The sequence below is a fragment of the Salvia splendens genome, chromosome 2 (assembly GCF_004379255.2).
Source record: "Salvia splendens isolate huo1 chromosome 2, SspV2, whole genome shotgun sequence".
NCBI lineage: Eukaryota > Viridiplantae > Streptophyta > Magnoliopsida > Lamiales > Lamiaceae > Salvia > Salvia splendens.
In genome coordinates this window covers 2427605-2448450 of record NC_056033.1, presented here as the reverse complement: position 1 = coordinate 2448450, position 20846 = coordinate 2427605, and the positions used below count along the sequence as shown (strand labels likewise).

General features: G+C 37.7%; 2 protein-coding genes across 2 annotated transcripts; both read right to left on the bottom strand.

The window, feature by feature from the left end:
- Positions 1–2805: 2805 nt before the first annotated feature.
- LOC121783067 (cullin-1-like) lies at positions 2806–10087 on the bottom strand. Its single transcript, XM_042181119.1, has 20 exons — positions 9954–10087; positions 8944–9135; positions 8743–8842; positions 7593–7778; positions 7434–7481; positions 7141–7344; positions 6893–6970; positions 6645–6734; positions 6472–6552; positions 6302–6364; positions 5198–5233; positions 5033–5119; positions 4796–4945; positions 4658–4713; positions 4447–4567; positions 4197–4358; positions 3934–4077; positions 3627–3845; positions 3383–3550; positions 2806–3299 (listed from the first exon to the last, which is right to left on the bottom strand). The coding sequence occupies exons 2-20, from the start codon at positions 9081–9083 to the stop codon at positions 3198–3200; spliced, it is 2235 nt and encodes a 744-aa protein (XP_042037053.1). The 5' UTR covers positions 9084–9135; positions 9954–10087; the 3' UTR covers positions 2806–3197.
- A 9705-nt stretch (positions 10088–19792) lies between these two features.
- Positions 19793–20846, bottom strand: LOC121770713 (acetylajmalan esterase-like). Its single transcript, XM_042167482.1, has 2 exons — positions 20450–20846; positions 19793–20356 (listed from the first exon to the last, which is right to left on the bottom strand). Exons 1-2 carry the CDS (start codon positions 20706–20708, stop codon positions 20160–20162), a joined length of 456 nt encoding a protein of 151 aa, XP_042023416.1. The 5' UTR covers positions 20709–20846; the 3' UTR covers positions 19793–20159.

The window sequence follows — 20846 nt, the reverse complement described above, 5'->3', positions numbered from 1 at the left end:
AAAGGAATAAGACTCAATTTAGTTAGGATAAATAAGTATGTCATTTTATTTGCTAATTTAAAAACTTAAAAATTTGGTGAAATAAGTTGTGATGGATTTTGAGGATGATTTTGAGACTGTCCTATTACATATGTTAGGACTGAAATTTAAAATATTGATTTGACATGAGAAAAATGTGTTATGATGGATTTTGGGGGGAGTTTTGGATGCCTAATAGTTAAAAATAAAAATCTAACTACTACTCCCGATAATATCAAACATTTTTAATAATACGACAAAACTAATTTAGGGACATTAATAAGTGTGTGTGATAACGACAAACGTGTCCTTATCCACACATGTCCCAAAATTCCAAATTGCATATGCTTGTGATTTATTTGATAATTGTACTACTCCTAGTATTAAATATCTCTAATACTTCCTTCGTTTCGCTATAAAACTTTTATTTTACCATTTTTATTCCTTCCATGATAAAAATTCTCATTTTACTTTCATAAATAATAAAAAAGTCTCATATTCTAACTTATTCTACCCACATTTTAATATTATAAAACTATTATATAGATAAATAGTAATTAACTTTTTTTTAAGTATATAGTACTAATATTCATGTCCAAATTATACTATGAATATTATAAAACTATTATATATATAAATAGTATTCAACTTATTTTTTTAGTATATAGCACTAACATTCATATCCAAATTATACTATGAGTAAAAAAGTGAAATAATATACTCCATCCGTCCCTGAAATTTTGTCACATCTTTTCATTTTCGTCCGTTCCACAAAATTTGTCACATTTCACTTTTTATCATATTTGGTGGTAGACCTCACATTCCACTAACTTATTCTCACTAACATTTTATTATAAAACTAATACTCCTATGCACTCTTTCTTTTTAAGTCCGTCCTATAAGAATATGCATTTTTCAATTTTGGAAACTCTTTTCACTCTAATGAGGTGAGACTGATCATTCTCTATTAACAATATTTTAATTACTTTTTTCTCTCTACATCTCTCTTACCTTTCCAATTGTGCATTAAAACTCGTGCCGAACTCAAAGTGCATATTCTTTGGGGACGGAGGGAGTAGTAGTTTAAAAGTACGACTCACATCCTACCAACTTTTTCAACCCACATTCTATAACTCCACATTTATTAAAACTCGTGTCGGGTCAAATTGTGACAAAAATTTAGATCAAAATGTTTAGTTATTAAATTTATAATAAAATAGAAATAAGATGAGTTTGTCAGTAATCAGAAATGATTTTATTTTGGTATACATGGGCTAGTACGATGAGATGACAAAGCAGTCAACGGGATAGAAACACTATCATCAAAAAACGGAGAAACACAGACACTCTTCCTTCAATACGCAAACGGAGATCTCCCTCCCTTGTCGCTGCGGGAAGACGACGGCAACGGCGGCAGCTGAACAGGTAATTGTACTCCATCCATCGTACAAACACTCTTATCGTCTTCGTCCATGAAAATCTGCCTGTACCTGCACTCCACACTGCAAAATGCTCTATCCCCGTTGTATTGAGATTTTGGCGTGATGCTATGTCAAAAATAATTATTGATTGATGGGTTAATAATATCCGAACAAATCATAACTTAATCGTCCCAACTTATGAGACAATAAACCATTTTCACTATTTCACTACAAATTTAAATTACTCTTAATTATCGAAAAATTCTACTAGAATTTTGGCCAAATTTTCGTAACTTTGAAAATTAGCCGTAATTTTAGCATTTTTTTTCTCATTTTTTCCACGAGGTCAAATTTGGCTAAATTATGGAGTATCTAATGTGACATCCAAAAAGTTGACATTAGGGAATTATAATTGAGCTTCTTAAATAGAATGATTATCCATCCAATTCGAATCATCGTGGAATATATAGAGAATTGCGTATTTACAAAAAAAAACTTTAATCGGAAAACGTTATTGGAATTACTTGAAATTTGATCGGCATTTATGAAACGGGTAGGGGGAGCAAAACTCATGACCTTTGGTGTTGCAGAGCGATGAGATTTAGCCATAGGAGATCATTTAAATGACAAAATCATTGTTTTTATTATTTTTCTACAATAATTTCCCATGATTTAAGGCAATGTTTTAAAAATCAGAACGACAAAGATCTAACAGTTCACCGTTTGACCAATCTAACTATCAATTGAATCGGAATTTACGTCAGAATTGAGCATGGCGTTAACGTAATACATCAATATTCCAAAAGCTCAAAAAGCATGCTCAATTTCGGCATCCACGTCATACGTTCATGGCATCCACATTATGCTCAATTCTCTCCAAATTTAACTCTATGAGACAATTCAGAAAATCATCCAAAATACTAGTACTCCCTCCGTCCCGCACTACTCGCACTTATTTCCTTTTTGGGTGTCCCAAGTTACTTGCACTCTTTCCATTTTTAGTAAAAATTTTCACCTACAGCCGTAATTTTTGACTTTCCTATACACTCATTCCTTAATCTCCGTGCCGAAAAGGAAAGGGGCGAGTAGCCCGGGACGGAGGGAGTATAATTTAGTTGACCTTTCTTGAAAGTTAAGAGATAAACCATAATTTTACTAAAGTTTGTGTTTTTTGGCCCAATTTTACTTCATTCGTCCTATTAAAGATGATTGTGATCATGGTAAAAATCTAAGGTTGACACTGTAAATTTGTAGTTATGTTGGCACAATGAATCATCATAAACACATTTTTCAAGCCAAATTAATCAAATTTGTGTTTGAAACAAATATTCGAAACATCATGAACATATGAAATTATACACACTGATTAGGTAAATAATGTTTCTCAAAATAAGGTCCACGCATAGCTAATACAAAACCAGCAAGAAAGCTTTGACACAAAAAGACTGCTTCAGGTAAATCTTTACATTTACTTTAGAGAAAAACCCAACCTCAACAAAACAAGTTATCCAAATGAAATAAACGTACATGAAAGGAATCCAGAAAAAGCTATTCTAATCTCACTGCCTCAACTGCAGTTGAGCTTTCGGCGCATAACCGATTCGTCGGGACAGCCGTTCCCTGACCCAGACTAGGGCAAAATGAACAAGAATTCCCTTAGCAAATGTCTGGAAACATGCAGAAGACTGTACAGTAGTTGGAGCTCGATTGGTGTGTGTCTCCATATTCGTGCAAGCTTGGTCGTCAGCAAGCATGGATTTACGCCAAGTATTTGAACAAGTTGGGGTTTTCCTTGTCCCGTTCAAGGTAGTCACGAGTGATCAGATCCTCGATCCTCTTCTTGATTGCTTTGACATCCGGCTGCACATTGCAAAGTTACATTTGGGTGAAGGGACGCAAACCACAAAGTAAAACCAAAATCAACTAATATCACAAAAGAGTACCTTAAACATTCGGCCCAATTGCTCAACACACTCCATAACTAGCTGCTGGTATCCCAAGACCTTCCTACTCTTCATGATACGAACAATTGAAGCATCTATTGCATAACGTCTGTCCTTATCAACATCCTCAATCACCTTCTTCTTCTCATCCACAGGAGGAAGAGGGATCTACATTTACAGGTTAATTAGCTTCATAATCGTCCCTATCTAAGACGTGTACGCATGCAAATAGGAGCATGTGTACCTTGATCCTTCGCATTTTGTCTGTGAACTTTGAATTAAATTCAAAGATATCAGATGGAGAAATTGTTTTGGTGTTAGGCTCCTTCGTCAAAATCTTGTACCTAGCGCATGAAAGTGAATGAAGCAGTCTGATGACATCGTCATCCGATAGATTCAACTGAGTCATGATTTCTTGATAACTTAATCTATCCGATGCATTAAACAGTAGCAGCGCAGCAGCCTGAAAAATGAAAATTAGAGATCAATATTACTAAGACCAGTTACAGAAATCAGGAAATATAAGCAGATATCTGTCCAGCCAAAAGTACCTGATAAGTAGTCACAATCAGCTCTATTGTTTTTTGTTCAAATTTTCCATTAATGTTACACGTGCCCAAAGAATATATCCATGTTAGTTTCCTATGCTTTGTTTTTGTTTGATAAAACTCTTTGAACACTTCAACGCATTTAACCTAGAACAAAAAAACCCAAGCAGAAAAAAGAATGAGAGGTTAGTAGCAGAGTGAATTCCACAGGAGCAAAAAGGACACTGCTTTCTTAAGGGTTGGGGGATTCTGTTCTGCAACCATACCATCTCAGCTGGAAGATTAAGATCAAAGGACTTGTAGCTAGGCCAGAAACCCGTTGTCAGAACAGTCACTGTCAAGTCAATCCCTGGATTTGCATTTGGAGTATTGCTGAGATACTCCTCAAAGCTTGCTTGATTTTCTCTAGCTAGGGTTAAATCCGTTACCTGGAATATTGCAAACGACATGAAAAAATGCATCTTACAACAGGACAGCCAAGTCATAGGCCATAGCAAGCAAAACTGCAATACTTACCATTCCCTCCATTTTTGAGGTAAATTGGCCACCACATTGCTGCTTCAACTTTGTTAGGATGCTTCTCTCATGCTCATCGTTAGCACTTTTATCAAATAACAGACGTCGTGCAAGCTTTTTCCTGTTAAAAGGGCAGCAGACAGAGTAAAGATATAGTCCATCGGTATTATAAAACTAAGAAACGTTACTAAAATCACCGAGATAAACTTACCGATAAAATTCAGCAAATAAATCCTTATCACTAATGTAAGCAAGCAGTTTTACAACCTGAAAAACACTCGAGACCTCAATCACAGTTTTAAACATGCTATATACCGATAAATGCAGTCAGTTACATCACGAAACACACCTTCTCCAGAGTTTCTTCTATAGCTTCATCACTCAATTTTTCACTTCCACCCTTTTTGAGTATGTTATCACAAAATGTGGCGAGAAGTTCCGCACTAGAACTTCCAGCAACTCCCTTATTGCAGAAAACTTCAAAGGCCTCCTTGAGAGCCTATGTGTTATATAAGTAAAATTAACTTCCATGTTTATTACTGTAGTATAGAGGAATATAAAAATGAGTGGCTTTTAGAATTCTAACCTTGTGGAAAAGCGTGTGATTTAGGAAACAATCATTCACATATGCCATGAATTTGTCATGGAGCTCAATTACTTTTCTCACAAATACCTGGATTACAAGAATGATTTCATTCCAAAATGTGAAATCATGGATGAATAATAATAACAAACTTCAGAATAGTGGTACCTGCTCCTGCAATCCAATAACATCTCTCTTTTCTGCCTGTTAAAAGGATGCTTATATATTTAGTTTCAGTGTTTCAGAAACAAAAGTAATCATCATGTACATTATACTGCCTAGTGTCAAACTTAACATGAAGGGCTAAAATGCTGTCTTACAACTCATATGTCACATCCATCTAACTATAAAGAGTCACTTCAGCAGTTCAGCATATAAGATGAGGCAACACAAAAGCAATTGGATATCTTTTTCCTATCAAAAAAACATTTTCTTTCTTAAAGAGAACCGCATGGAGTTACTCAATCCCACATTTTAGTCCATGTGCTCTCCTGCTTAGAATTAGATTAAGAAATATTTAGAAAAACAGGTCATTCAATTAAACTCATTGTTTTACCCAATGAATTTTAGGGCTTGTAATAATTTAATGTAGCAATTAATATTATTCACTTATTATGAGTGCCAAATGGCAGCATAAGAACGAGAATTATAGTACGATAATGTAATACTCCCTCTGTCCACGAAAAATAGGACACATTGTGAATGGCACGAGTTTTAATGTGGAATTGGTAAAGTAAGAGAGAAGGGAAAAAAGTAAGAGAGAAGTAGTGTTAGTGGAATATGGGGTCCATATTATTAGTAAGAGAGAGGGAAAAAAGTAAGAGAGAAATAGTGGTAGTGGAATGTGGGGTACATATTATTAGTAAGAGAGAGGGAAAAAAGTAAGAGAGAAATTGTTGGAAACTTTCCCTTTTTAAATGTGCTCTGTTTTTTATGGACATCCAAAAATGGTAAATGTCCTCTATTTTTCGTGGACGGAGGGAGTAGGAAAGAGTCGAATTGGAACTATACACTGGTAATAGGAAAGTAATATTTTTCATAATGTAAATTATTTCATAACTAGATCACTACATCAAACTATATGTGCATGAGAGAATGACTTTGCACTATGCAGGTGATTTTCATAAACACTGAAGAAACCTTCAAAACCCAAATAGGAGACACTGACCATGACCTTTTTACCCAATCCAAGTACCCCAACATAACTTACAACAGTTGTTCATAAGCAAAGTGACACATAAAGATTGGTTGAAAAAAAGCCTAAAGATTGACCTTCTTAGTACTTGCAGCATCTTCGGCGTGTTTGACCAAAGCTGTGCCTTCAGCAGTAACATGCTGTGAATTTGGAAAACCATAAAGTGTTAGTCCTGACAAAAACTTTAGATACAACTAACTACTAAGACAATTGAATGCAAATTGACTATAAATAAAATACCACAAACCTGCTTAAAAATCTGTGCAACAGGCTCTAAACCGCGAGGTATTTTTGAAAATAGCCTATACATCCTTGACAAATCATCAACCTAATGGATGAAAATGTTATGACTAGCACCGATAATAGCAACTCAAAAAAACATAAAATAAAATCTGACTTTGTAGCCTAAGTAATAAGTACCTTGTCATCCCTCAGTAAAGCATGACAACCTGAGTGCTCCTTCTCTAGTAGCTGGGTGGCGTACACAGATAGCAGTTCGTGTTGTACTTTCTGTTTGAATAGAAAAGATAACAGACAGTTACAGCGGACTAAACTGAATATGACGATTAAAAGGTCTTCACAAGTGGACCACGGACCGCACACATCACAATAGTTGGATGCTAATCTATGGTAAATGTCTACAAAATTTACTAAGGAGAAATACAAACCTCAAGCAACTTTGTCTCACTACTTGAATGAAGATAATGCGCAACCCTGTCCTTTTCTCGTTTCAAACACTCCTCAGCCTGAATTTGAGAAAGATAGTTAGAAACTGAACCAAAAACAGTTGCAAGCACTATAAACTCACAATCTTGAGTAACATTAACATGTCAATGAGAATGTGCAACTCTGATCAACTCTACTATCAGAGGCGACAATTTCAGTTGAAAAAAGATCTTTCTTTAAGAAAAAGAACCTTTAGCATATAATCAGGACATGAATCATCTAAGATCCAATTTGAAGCCTTCCGAGAATAGTAAGCTGCTGTGTCATTCAGCAGCGCTGCTTCAAAGTCATTTTCATAATGTTCCATCTGCCCCATTCCTATCTCAACAAATATGTCCAATACATTCTTTAACAAAGCTCGATCTATTTGCTCCCCTTCTCGCTCTTGATCGATCTATTAAAAATAAATATAGTAATTACCACACCAAAGAGGGGTGTACAATACATATACTAAAAAAGAAGCTGAATAACAATATTACATACCAGAGAAATAACAGCATCTCTGACTTTCCCAGATAACTCCATGTATACCTAAAAAAAGAAAGGAGGAAAATGGGTATAAGGATTTAAGCATTTTCCCAAAGCATAAAAAAAGGGGAACTGAAAGTTCAAAAGAACGATTTGAAGGTGAAGATGGATTACCAAGTCCCGGAAGCATGTCAAACCAACTTCCCTAAGTATTGGAAGTGACCTTCTGGCAACGAAGTACCTATCAAGATAGTGGAAGAACCTTGAAAGCCATCGCACCATGATCTTATGATTTGACCACCTTTGTACAAGCTCCCTTAGCATGAACTCATCATGCTTTTCCTTTAAAGAAGGCAAAACCTTTCACAGAAAAAAGTAAAACAAGCAAAATTATTCCATGGAAACAAAAAATAAATAAATCAGCAAAAGTTCTTAAATGTAGGGAATAATGAAAAGAGCCTGTTCAATTTTTATTTCAGAATAAAAGCAATCAACTTCAGACACTAGCTCAGACATTAGAAACAAAAAAAACCTGAAATCACTAACTGAAATAAACATGATATTGCAATAAAAAATCATAAATCCAGTGTTGTTAGGGTCGCGGGTCGGTCCGGGGCGCTGAGGCTGGACCCCGGGTCGCGGGGCGATGGGGCGCTGGGGCGAGGGACCCACGAATCGGGGCGCAAAATTATTTATTATTTATATATTAGTAATAATAATGATTAAATATAATTCACTAATATATAAATAATTATACTTACATAATAGGAAGAAAAAAAATTAAATTTCAAAGTTTATATTGGCTAAAAAATAATTATTAAAGGAATTACAGTCTATTTAGTTGTTTTGATAATTAAAATGAATTTTATAATTAATTCATTTTGAGGAAAGTTGAAAAGTTGGCAGTAATAATAAATTAATATTATAGAAAATTGAAAAAGTAAAAGCTGAACGATTGTTGGTAAAAAGAGGCGGTGGTGTGTGCCTAGGTTTTATCAAATGAAGTTTCATTGTATTAAAATATTAATAAAAAGAAAGGATCAGCTTCCTCTCTCTTCCTCTCTCTTTACACAGAAATTTCGTCGCTCCACCGTCGCTCCACCGTCGCCTCAGCCGCCCCAACCGCCCCGGCTCGCCCCAGCCCGCCCCAGTCGCGCCCCAGCCCGCCCCATGAATATCGTTCGGCCCAGGGTGGCTGGGGCGACTACAGCCACGCCCTGACCGCCCCACGCCCCAAGCGCGCCCCAAGCGCGATTTTCACAACACTGCATAAATCATGATAAAACTGTTTGTAATGCAATAAAAAATCTTCTGAATTCCTTACTGTCGTTGTAATGTACTCTTGGAAAGCCTCCTTGTATTTGTCATATAATTGTTGAGAATAATCATGTGGGGGCTTTTGAGTGCACATGTTGTAGATTGTCCTGTAAGTTTAGAATCAAGGTAACTACTTAAACAGTTGACAACAGCATAAAAATCTATTCAACTGTATAAGATATTAAGAATATAGAGTGTCGAATTATACGTGTAGAGCATCATGTAGTCCTCTGAGCTGAACTGGGGCTCAGGCAGCCCTTCAAGAATATTTTTCAATTTCGTTATCCCATTTTGCATAAAATCCCATCCTTGTTCTAAATCAATCGTACTACGCTGGTTCATAGTCATCTTCGGTGTCAGACAAGATGAATATATATCACCACTTAAACTGGTTCAACACCTGCCATGATACACATAAGCAGAAAGCTCAATTCAGAGAAAGAGAAAGCTGGCAATCCTTAAAACCAAAGAGAAACCAGAAAAAAATTATTTAGACGTTAGGTCCAACCAAATCAAGAAGTTATTTCGTTGAAGCTACTTGAATAGTAATACTAACGTGTGTGTGTGTAATATAGAAATAGTTTTCTCTCTTTCTACGATATAAAAAAAAGGCGAAGCTTGAAGTAACAAGAAAAATAATGAACAAAACATAACAGGTCACAGATTGCAACCCATGAACAACATACTTAAAAAGAATGCACAACCATCACGATCAATGATATCACTCAATATGTACAAGAAAAATCAAAATTAATAAATAATCGCACCATTTAAATTCAACAGGAAGCCACAGTATATCCCAGAATATTTTGCATTCTGACAAGTTTCAATAACAGTACAATCATAAAACATAGGCGCAACAACTCAATTAATCCAAACGAAACCCACAAACACTAAAAGAAATAAATAAAAACAACTCAGCTCGGATGTAAAAAACCCTAAAATGTAAGTATAACCTAGCCAAATCAAGCAAAAACCTAACCCCAGAACGTGGAATTCGATTCTGAATCAGCTTGAATCCGGAAAAACGAAACTCATATCAATCCAATTACCCACAATCAATCAGAACACAAACAACTCAAGACCGATCGCAGAAATAATACGCGCAAACACAATTTTACATACCCACATAAAAAAAATATACGCCATGTTCACTCATAAACAGTAAATATTCGTGTATAATTGCAATATGGAGATGGGGAAGAAAGAATTAGCCACCTGAGGAGAAGAGAGACTTCGGTAGGCTGTGAATCCCTCTCGATCTTTTTAGCTTTTCCCTTCTGTTTATTTTTTTCATCTCTTGATTGTGTGTGTTATATACTTTTCAAATCGCCCACTGAGGCTTTCGTATTTACTTTTTGACCCCTCTATTTTCTATACATATTGGGATTTGGTTAATTTTTAACGATTTGATTAATTTTAATACTATAAAAATTGCCTTTTATGATAATCGTATATTTCGTTTGATTGTTAGGAAAGTTCAACAAACATTTTTCTTGTGATTATGATTTTTTTATTATGATTCTCTAATTCTTGTGATATGATTTCTGAGATTATGATTCTTGAAAAATATGATTATGTGTTTAATTATACTAATTTTTATTTATAAAAAATAATTTTATAAATCATAAATATAAAAAAATATTGCTACTATTTAAGTGAAAACAAAAACAAAACGCAATTCCAAATATCACAAAAACTACAAATTAGTCAATAATATAAAATATCAAAAAACATAGAGCGTTAGCGAGATTATATACACACTCATGGGTGGAGTCGTGGAGATGAAGAAACACAAATAAATAGATAGTAGATCTTTTAAAATCCTATATTAAAAAAATGCCTAGATTAAAATGAGAAAAATAATTTAAATATTTTATATAACTTCCACGGATTTTAGGACTCAAATATTTTCCTTATTTGCTTGTAATTAAATTATCAAAAATATATTATTTTTTATGTTTTATACATTATAAAAATTAATAATTGAGAAACACATTATTTTCTTGTAACACAATTCGTGTCAAACAAACCACACATTAGAGATAAAGATTAATTGGGTAAGTGTAAGTTAATAATAATGTGTAATACACTTTATATGACAAATTTGGCATTATTATGCATTATAATGGTCAATTTCTCGATGGTAACTGTGTATGTGGTGAAGGAATAATGACAAAAAGTACAAAAGTTACAATAAATTTCATCACAATTTTAATTGTACGAGGCTATTGTGAAAGATACAAAAAAAATTGTTTAATTTGCTAGTACTTTTGAAAGTTGTAGTTTAATTGTACGAGACAATCATAAAAGATAATTTATGCTTTTAATCTGTTTGGCTAGCCCAAAATCTAAAAAATCAGGGTAAAGGTTGTAAACTTTAACTCGTATAAACTCCATTCTGATTAGATCGAACTCAATTAACACACAATCTAGATTGAACTTACCTGAAATTTAATACTATTGTCGTATGAGCTCACTTGTTATGAAATAAATAAAATACCACCATTAAGGAAACAATTTTATTAGGGAAAATGAACGCATGAAAATACTAGCACAATAATTTTCCGACATGTTTTATTCAAATAAATAGTACATCGTCACATTTTCAATATGTTTAGTCGCAAGTAGTACTAATCAACATATGATTGTAGGGAGAAAATTAGATAGAACAAATTGGGATATGCGGTGATATGCTTCTTGTGTCAAATGGAGGCCATCCCAATGTATATATTGCCTCGGGTTTGAGCAAACTGGCACGGTTGGGTTCCCACAAAACTCGGAACTAATAAAATTGTATGGTCTGCTTTTACAAGACGGGGTTAGTAAAGTTGTTCGGTTTAATCCTGCAAATTAGTTAAGAGAACAGTGTTGGAATCGTGTTTGGTCAATGGACTTTGATCAATAATAAAGGTGACGAGATATTTAATTTTGTAAAATTAAATGCTGTTGGGATTCTATACGCACAAGACTTTCACACACTCAGGTGAATCACACACACACTCACAGTTGTATGATAACTCACAATGCAGAAGAACACACACTCACACTTAGAGTATCGAAGATGGTAATCTTGGAGAGAAAACTTGAAAACTCTTTATTGATTTTCACTACTAACTACGTACATGGTTTTGAGCTATTTAAAGCTCTACAATCAAGTAGCAACTGCTACTAACTAACTACAAGAAGAATCAAGAAAGCAAGAAGAATAACTGCTACATCTCGGCTAACTAACTGCTGCACCAACGGCTAGTTTCTTTAGGCCGAACTTCCTTCTCGGTTCAAGACCGAACTTGTTGCTTCTTCTTTTTCGGCTCAAGACCGAACTTTCTTTTCGGCTCACAACCGAGCACTCTCTTCGGCTCACAACCGAGCACTCTCTTCGGCTCACAACCGAGCTCCCTTCACGGTTCACAAACCGAACTCCTTTCTCGGTACACAAACCGAACTCCTTTGCTTCTCGGCTCAAGACCAACTGTCTTCTCGGCTCAAAGCCGAACTCAAAGCCGAGCTCAAAGCCGAGCTTCCTTCTTCTTCTGCTAGTTTCAAGCTAGTTCCAGCTCGGTAAGCCGAGCTTACCGAACTCCTCTCTGGCCGAGCTTCTTCCAACTGAAATGAGCACTCCATTATTACAATTCTCCACCTGAGGGCTCATCTCAGTTCTTGCACAAACATTGATCAACTTCTTGCAATGATCAAACTTGTCTCTACTTAGAGATTTAGTTAGCATATCTGCCGGATTGTGCAAGGTGTTAATCTTAACCACCTTCACCCTTCCCCTTTCAATCTCATCTCTAATAAAGTGCAACTTTATGTCTATATGCTTGCTCCTTTCATGGAAACCCGGATGTTTGGCCAAGCATATAGCTGAGCTGCTGTCACAATGAATCACCATTGTTTCTTGGTCAAAACCAAAATCAGAAATTACTCCCTGGATCCAAAAGCTTTCCTGTACAGCTGCAGTGAGAGCTATATACTCTGATTCTGTAGTTGAGAGAGCAACTACACTCTGCAGACCTGATTTCCAACTGATCACAGTTCCAAACATGGTGAACACATAACCTGTTTGAGACTTTCTGGTGTCCAGATTTGCAGCATAGTCTGCATCACAATACCCCTGCACAACCTCCTCAGATCCACCTTCCCAGCCACTGAACACAATCCCCCAGTCCTTAGTTGACTTCATGTACCTCAATATCCATTTAAGAGCATTCCAATGCTCCTTCCCCGGGTCTGCCATGTATCTGCTAGTCACTGAGATAGCATGAGCAAGATCTGGTCTTGTACAAATCATAGTGTACATGATACTCCCAACAACACTAGCATAAGGGATAGCCTCCATCTCATCAGCCTCTTGCTTAGTTTTAGGAGCTTGTTCCTTTGATAATCTGAAACTCTGGGACAAGGGTGTTGAGGCAGGTTTAGCATTCTCCATTCTGAATCTCTGCATAACTTTGTCAATATAATCAGTTTGCAGCATCCACAGCTTCTTGCAGCCTCTATCTCTCTGAATATGTATGCCTAGGATCTTCCTTGACTCTCCTAGATCCTTCATTTCAAAGCTCGACTTCAGATCTTGTTTAACTTTCTGAATTTCTGTCATAGAAGGGCCTGCAAGTAGCATATCATCCACATAGAGTAATAGGTAGGCAATGGGAGTCCTGCCTGCCTTCTTGATGTAAATACAATCATCATATTCTGACTTGGAGAAGCCAATCTTCTTCATCTGTGCATCAAACTTCTTATTCCACTGTCTAGGACTTTGCTTAAGTCCATAAAGACTTTTCTGTAGCAGGCACACCTTACCTTCTTCTCCAGTCTTCACAAAGCCCTCTGGCTGTTCCATAAAGATAGTCTCCTCTAGATCCCCATTGAGGAAGGCTGTCTTCACATCAAGCTGTTGTAGCTCCCAGTCTAGCTGGTTCACAACTGCCAACAAGATCCTAATAGAAGTGTGCTTAACAACTGGAGCAAATACTTCATTGAAATCAATTCCTTCTTGCTGTGTGAAGCCCCTAGCCACCAGCCTTGCCTTGAATCTGATTCTATCTTTATCAGTGGTCTCAATCTTTTTCTTAAACAACCACTTACAACTGATCAGCCTCCTTTCTTTTCCATCTGTAGTCAGTCTGGGTTTATCCACCAAGATCCATGTTTTGTTCTTGAGTAAAGATTCCATTTCCTCATTCATGGCTTCAATCCACCTTTCTCTGTCTTTACTCTTCATGGCTTCTTTATATGTGAGAGGATCTGCAATATCAATGCCCTCAGCAGCACAAAGTGCATAGTAGACCACATCAGAGAACCTTTCAGGTGGTCTTGTATTTCTTCTGCCTCTATCTCTTGCTATCTGGTACTCTCTGGCAGAGTCTGCTGTAGGCTCATCAATTTTTCTACCTCGAGCTAGAGCACCATCATCCTCTGGTTCAGACTCACTTTCTGAGTCAGAGGCTCCACCTGCTCCTTGGCAAAGTCCCACTGGCTCCACCTTGAGGAAATCACTCTCAACTTCATTGGAGTCCAGCTTCCTTTTTAAGTATGGCATCTGATCCTCCAAGAACACAACATCCCTACTCACCACCACCTTCTGCCTACCAGGCTCAATGCACCAGAGCCTATACCCCTTAACACCCCTCTGATACCCCAGCAATATGCATTTTAGAGCCCTAGCCTCAAGCTTACTTTGCCTAGCATGAGCATAGGCTGCACACCCAAACACCTTGTATTTTGAGTAGTCACTATGGGCTCCATACCACATGTAATCAGGAGTCTCAGACTTAAGGGCAGTAGATGGACACTTATTTATGAGATAGGCTGCTGTATACACAGCCTCTCCCCAAAATCTGTTGCTCAGACCAGAACTGAGTAACAAGCACCTTACTCTCTCTAGGATAGTCCTATTCATCCTCTCCACAACACCATTTTGCTGGGGGTTACCAGGAACAGTGCGGTGCCTCTTCATACCCTTCTCCTTGCAAAACAGATCAAACTCAGTAGACAAGAATTCCAAACCATTGTCAGTTCGTAGGCATTTAACACTTCTTCCCTTCTCTAGCTCCACCTCTTTACACCATATCTTGAATTTTGTGAATGTCTCTGATTTTTCTTTCAGTATATACACCCACAGTTTCCTAGTGTAGTCATCAATAATAGCAAGGTAGTATTTCCCACCACCAATTGAGCTTACAGGTGAAGGGCCCCAGAGATCACTATGTATGTAGTCTAATGGGGCTGTAGAAGAGTGAATACCTGTAGGATAGGGTGCCTTCTTTGCTTTTCCAAGTATACACTGCTCACAGGGGTCCATCTTGTTGAAATCTCCAGAGATCAGGCCCTTCTTGATGAGTTCTTTCAAGCCTCCTTCTGCTGGATGGCCCAATCTCTTGTGCCATAGCATTATGGAGTCATCTGACACTGCATTGCTTTCTCCATCAACAGCCTTAGCCTTCAGATAATAGAGAATGTGCTCTCTGTCAGCCTCCATCATCACTGCATTCCCAGATTTCACAAGCATCTTTCCCTGACTCATCAATATGGTGAACCCTTTCTCCTCCAGCATTCCCAATGAGATGAGATTTCTTTTCACCTCCGGAATATACCTCACCCCAGTTAGGATCTTTATAGAGCCATCTTGCAAACTTAGCTTCACTTTCCCTATCCCTTTGATCTGACACACATGGTTATTTCCAAGAACTACAGTCCCTGATGCTTCCTGAAGATCATGAAACCAAGATTTGTTGGGGCACATATGGAAGCTGCACCCTGAGTCCATTATCCACCTGTGACTGATCCCATTATCACTTACATTCATGAGTTGAGCAGGGGGATCAGTACTCTCTACACAATCAGAAGTGTTGTGGCCCTCAGAGGCTAGTTTTCTCTTCCAGGCATGGCAGTCCTTCTTCAAGTGCCCTGGTTTCTTGCACCAAAAACATGCTCTGGTTTCCTTCTGAGCATCAGAACTTGAGGGTTTAGGGCCCTCAAACTTTTTCTTGAAGTTCTGCTTTTTGACCTTCTTCACATTCAAGGCCTCTGCTGCTTGAACATTGGAGCTTGCAGAGCTTCTGCTGGTAGTCTTCTGGAGTTCCTTAGCCATCAAGGCCGAGTAGACTTCTGCATAGGTGATAGGCTTATCTCTGCCATAGATGATTGCATCACTCAACTGGTCATACGAGCTAGGCAAGGCATTCAATGTAAGAATGGCCTTGTCTTCATCTGAAATTTTAACATCCACAGAGCCCAGATCATCAATGATCTTATTGAACTCCTCCAACTGCTCTATGATAGATTTTTCACCAGAAAAACTATAGGCATAGAGCCTCTTCTTGAGATACAGCCGGTTAGCCAAAGATTTTGCCAGGTAAACTTCATCTAACCTGTTCAAGATCTCCACCGCAGTCTTGGCTTCTTGAACTTCCCTCAAGACCTTATCTCCAAGGCACAGAATCACTGCAGAATGTGCCTTGAGCTGCATCTCCTCCATCTTTGCCTGAGCTTTATCATCAAGCATTGGAGCCTTTCCTTTCTCTTCTGTATTTGCAAGAACTGCGGCCAAGCCTTGTTGAATCAAGACCGCCTTCATCTTCATCTTCCACAGGCTATAATCATTCTTGCCTGTGAACTTTTCTGCATCAAGCCTTGCTGCCATCTTCCCACAGACGGCGCCACTTGTTGGGATTCTATACGCACAAGACTTTCACACACTCAGGTGAATCACACACACACTCACAGTTGTATGATAACTCACAATGCAGAAGAACACACACTCACACTTAGAGTATCGAAGATGGTAATCTTGGAGAGAAAACTTGAAAACTCTTTATTGATTTTCACTACTAACTACGTACATGGTTTTGAGCTATTTAAAGCTCTACAATCAAGTAGCAACTGCTACTAACTAACTACAAGAAGAATCAAGAAAGCAAGAAGAATAACTGCTACATCTCGGCTAACTAACTGCTGCACCAACGGCTAGTTTCTTTAGGCCGAACTTCCTTCTCGGTTCAAGACCGAACTTGTTGCTTCTTCTTTTTCGGCTCAAGACCGAACTTTCTTTTCGGCTCACAACCGAGCACTCTCTTCGGCTCACAACCGAGCACTCTCTTCGGCTCACAACCGAGCTCCCTTCACGGTTCACAAACCGAACTCCTTTCTCGGTACACAAACCGAACTCCTTTGCTTCTCGGCTCAAGACCAACTGTCTTCTCGGCTCAAAGCCGAACTCAAAGCCGAGCTCAAAGCCGAGCTTCCTTCTTCTTCTGCTAGTTTCAAGCTAGTTCCAGCTCGGTAAGCCGAGCTTACCGAACTCCTCTCTGGCCGAGCTTCTTCCAACTGAAATGAGCACTCCATTATTACAAATGCAATAGCGATGATCTATTTTCGGAGTAGATAACCGTGGTATATTCATTTTCTCCAAATCGATTCCCGGTGAGTGAGAAATTATGAATTAAAGTTTGTCACAATTGTGAGCTATAAAGGAGCTATGAGATAAAACCAAGGGATTAATTAAAAGAGTTAATTATCCCACATTGGTGGAGAGAACCTTATTAAACATGTATTTAATAAGACGAATTATTACGTGTAATAATTATAGTGGACTAAGATGGGCAATAGAGCCCACGTATGCACGCTGCCTCGTCACGAGCTGCTAGCCGCGCTCCGTGCATCGTGTCTTATGGCCCGTGACCCGCGCCACGTCCGTCGGGTGCCACGTGTCAAAAGGTTCACGATGGACCCGACGCACAACGGGTGCTAAAGGTCCACGACAGACCCCGACGTATAGCAGGTCTCAAACGGTCCATGATGGACCCCGACGCATAGCGGGTGACAAAAGATCCCTGATGGATCCCCCCGACGCATCGTGTGCCAAAAGGTCCACTATGAATCTCGTCATGTAGCGTATCCAGATGCATCATGTCTCTCCAACTCCGGTAACAGTTTGTAACCCCTGCGGTTACAGTCAAGCCATCATGACACACATGGTGGTTGTTGATTCCATCAATGCCCAATGAGTAGACTTGGCCTATAAATAGGCACATCCATTGCATTCCCCACACACAACATTGCAAACCAAGCATATCATTTGCATAGTTTTTTCCCTTTCTTTGCATAGTCTTCCGTCGAAGCTCTGCCCTCGCCATCATCTAGTTCGTCGGAGCTTGTTCTGTTTGCGGTGTTGCAACGAATAAGACGAAGCCGTTTTATCTTTGGGGATGACACGCCAATCCGAGAGCACTACCGAGGCGTATCTCGTCTTGCGGAAAGAGGACTCCTCGACTCGGCTTACATCTTTACGGTTTAATGTTTCGAATTCTTCTTTGTAATTTCAATTCAGTTTATTTCCATTTAATTTCTCCATTCTTCATTGGGTTGTATTACGTCTTTGTATCACAGTCATTCCAGAAACCAACAAAAAGTAGAATATTATGGTGACATTGGCTTGTTAGGTAAAATAATAGTGAGATACATACAAAACAAGTCAAAATGAGATTTATCTAAGATTAAATTAATCAATCATGAGATACAATGTCGACTTGGTTTTGTAGAAACGGAACAAGAGAAAATATTAGATATGTTCTTTAGTCGTAAGTAAACACGGCAACCGAACTGACTCCTAACTATTTAATTTGTCAGGAATTGATCTATAACAGTATTAGTGAGTGCTCACCAAATAAGGGCGCTATACGAAAAGTTGTTAAGAAAGCGTTGTAGTAATCTGCATAGATTATGGAAACGTCGGGAAATTCCCTCCTGTGAGCTTCTAATGCGATTTGCAGGTTACTGTTTTGGTAAATTGCGAGGTTGTTGGCACATCTTACGCAACCAAGTTCGTCGTATATCCTGGAATCATTGCTCGCAAATGCAGCAAGGACGAAAGGGAAGCAACCGATCAGAAAATTTTCGGGAACCACCAATGGCGTGGCACCGGCTCGAATAATCTCCTGAGTCATTTATATAGAAATACGAGTTGTGAATATAATCAAAGCAAATGGTGGATTATTCCTGTGGCATTAGCAATAGCAATAGCAATAGCAATAGCAATAGAATAATACAATAAAATACTGAAAATATATCGTATGTAAACTATTACTCTTGTGGCATTAGCAATAGCTTGATTTATGAAAGGAATGTAGGTTCGGATTTCTTCGAGGGATTGGCCTTGTGAGAATGGAAAATTGATGTCATTTCCTCCAATTTCACCAACGAAAATCAGAGCTCGTCTTAGATAATCACCACATTCTGTTTTTATTTTTCAAAATAGAATAAAGATAAATACTAACATTAGATGGACATAGTAAAATATTAGACAATATATAGAGTTGGGGGGCTATATAATCTCGACTCCAAACCCCATATTCTTTCTGATTTTTCCTCATTTTCTTAATTTTTTATGATCTTGGCCAAAGCTAGCAATTGACTATTGGTAGGTCCCAAGGTTTCAAAATTTTGAAACCGTGCCGAACTTAAAGATCACATAAGCCGGTTCAAAAACCAAAACAGCTAGTCCAGTTTTCGAGCCAAATAGAGTCATGAGAGAACTATGGAACCCCCAACAATTTTTTTATATAATTAGGGGTATTTTAGTATTTGCATATTCAAAATAATTAAATTTTACTCCCTCCGTCTTAGATAATTTGGGACACTTTGACCGGACACGAATTTTAAGAAATGTAATGAAAAGTGAGTTGAAAAAGTTAGTGGAATGTGAGTCTTACTTTTATATATTAGTTTTATAATAAAATGTGAGTATGAATGAGTTAGTGGAATATGAGGTCCACTACTAACAATGTTAAAAAAAGAAATTTGACAAATTATGTGCGACGGACCGAAATGAAAAACTGGGACAAATTATCTAGGATGGAGGGAGTATTTAATGTTGAAATCCATGAGTTCCATCTAAAACCAATTGGTGATAGGAGGAGGGCCCCATGAGACTTATATACTAGTTTCAGTTTTCTCTTGACACCGATGTGAGACAGTTATATGTTATATTTTTAGTTTCAATTGCCAACATTTAATACTACTATTAAAATGGGTTATCCAAGACTATCGACAGATTCACAAACTACTCTTCTCCCATTGCTCTGCCAACTGTGCCGTATCCTACTTCTCTCTTTCTCCAATTCTCCTTTTTGTTTGAAATACTTCTTTCATGAACAAGGTATTCTTCAGTTACAATATATTATTTTGATATTGTTTGATTCTATTATAAAAAAAATCGATTACATAGAATTAAAAGTGAGAGAACTTGTGACTTACCCGCAAGAAAAGGTGAGAGAAATTGCTTCTTTTGAATATTGCCAATGTTCAAAAGTTCATCAAGGATTGCTTAATTCTTTACTTTGAAAAAGTATTGAAAAATTATTACTTTAATTTTTTTTTACGAGTACTAGTATTTTTTACTTTTATTTTGGATCCCCATCGTTAAAATCCTTCGTCAGCCACTGATTGAGGCGAGGTAGGTACGAAATAAACGTAGTTGAACGTCCAATGATCCAACACTAGGAACAATAATCCCTCTAGAAAGAAAGAAAGAAGCATTGAGCGCCGTTGCTCCGGCCACAGCAACGAAGCGTTCTTATCTAAATTTGGGTTCACCAATGGAAGCCCAAGAGCCATAGCTGCCCAATCAAAATAAGTTTAGTTTAAATTACCATAGTCTTATTTGCATTTCACTTTATTTAAAAAAAAATATTTCCATGTAAAATACTCACCTGCGTAGTCTATGATGAGCCTACCATTGGACCAACGGCCGGTGGGCCGGCCAGGGAAAGTTTCGCCATAGGGAAGGCGGGCTGCCGGGAGCGTGAGGCCCACGGGAAGGAGGCGTATGGCATTCCCAGTGTCGGATAGGGAATCTCCGAGCTGGAACAAGGTTTGAATTGGACATAATATTCTTGTTTCTTCTGTAGCAGCAAAAATAGTAGTGATAGAAATGCTTAACATTACATAAAATAAAACAGAGAAATCCATCACTAGATCAATTAGTGCTTTGAACTTGCATGGAAGCGTGTTTAAATAAATTAACGTGGATGCACAATATAGAAAAGTCAGAAGTTGAATAAAAATGCCGTCTTCGTTATTGAAAGCTAAACAAGAATTTTATATTTC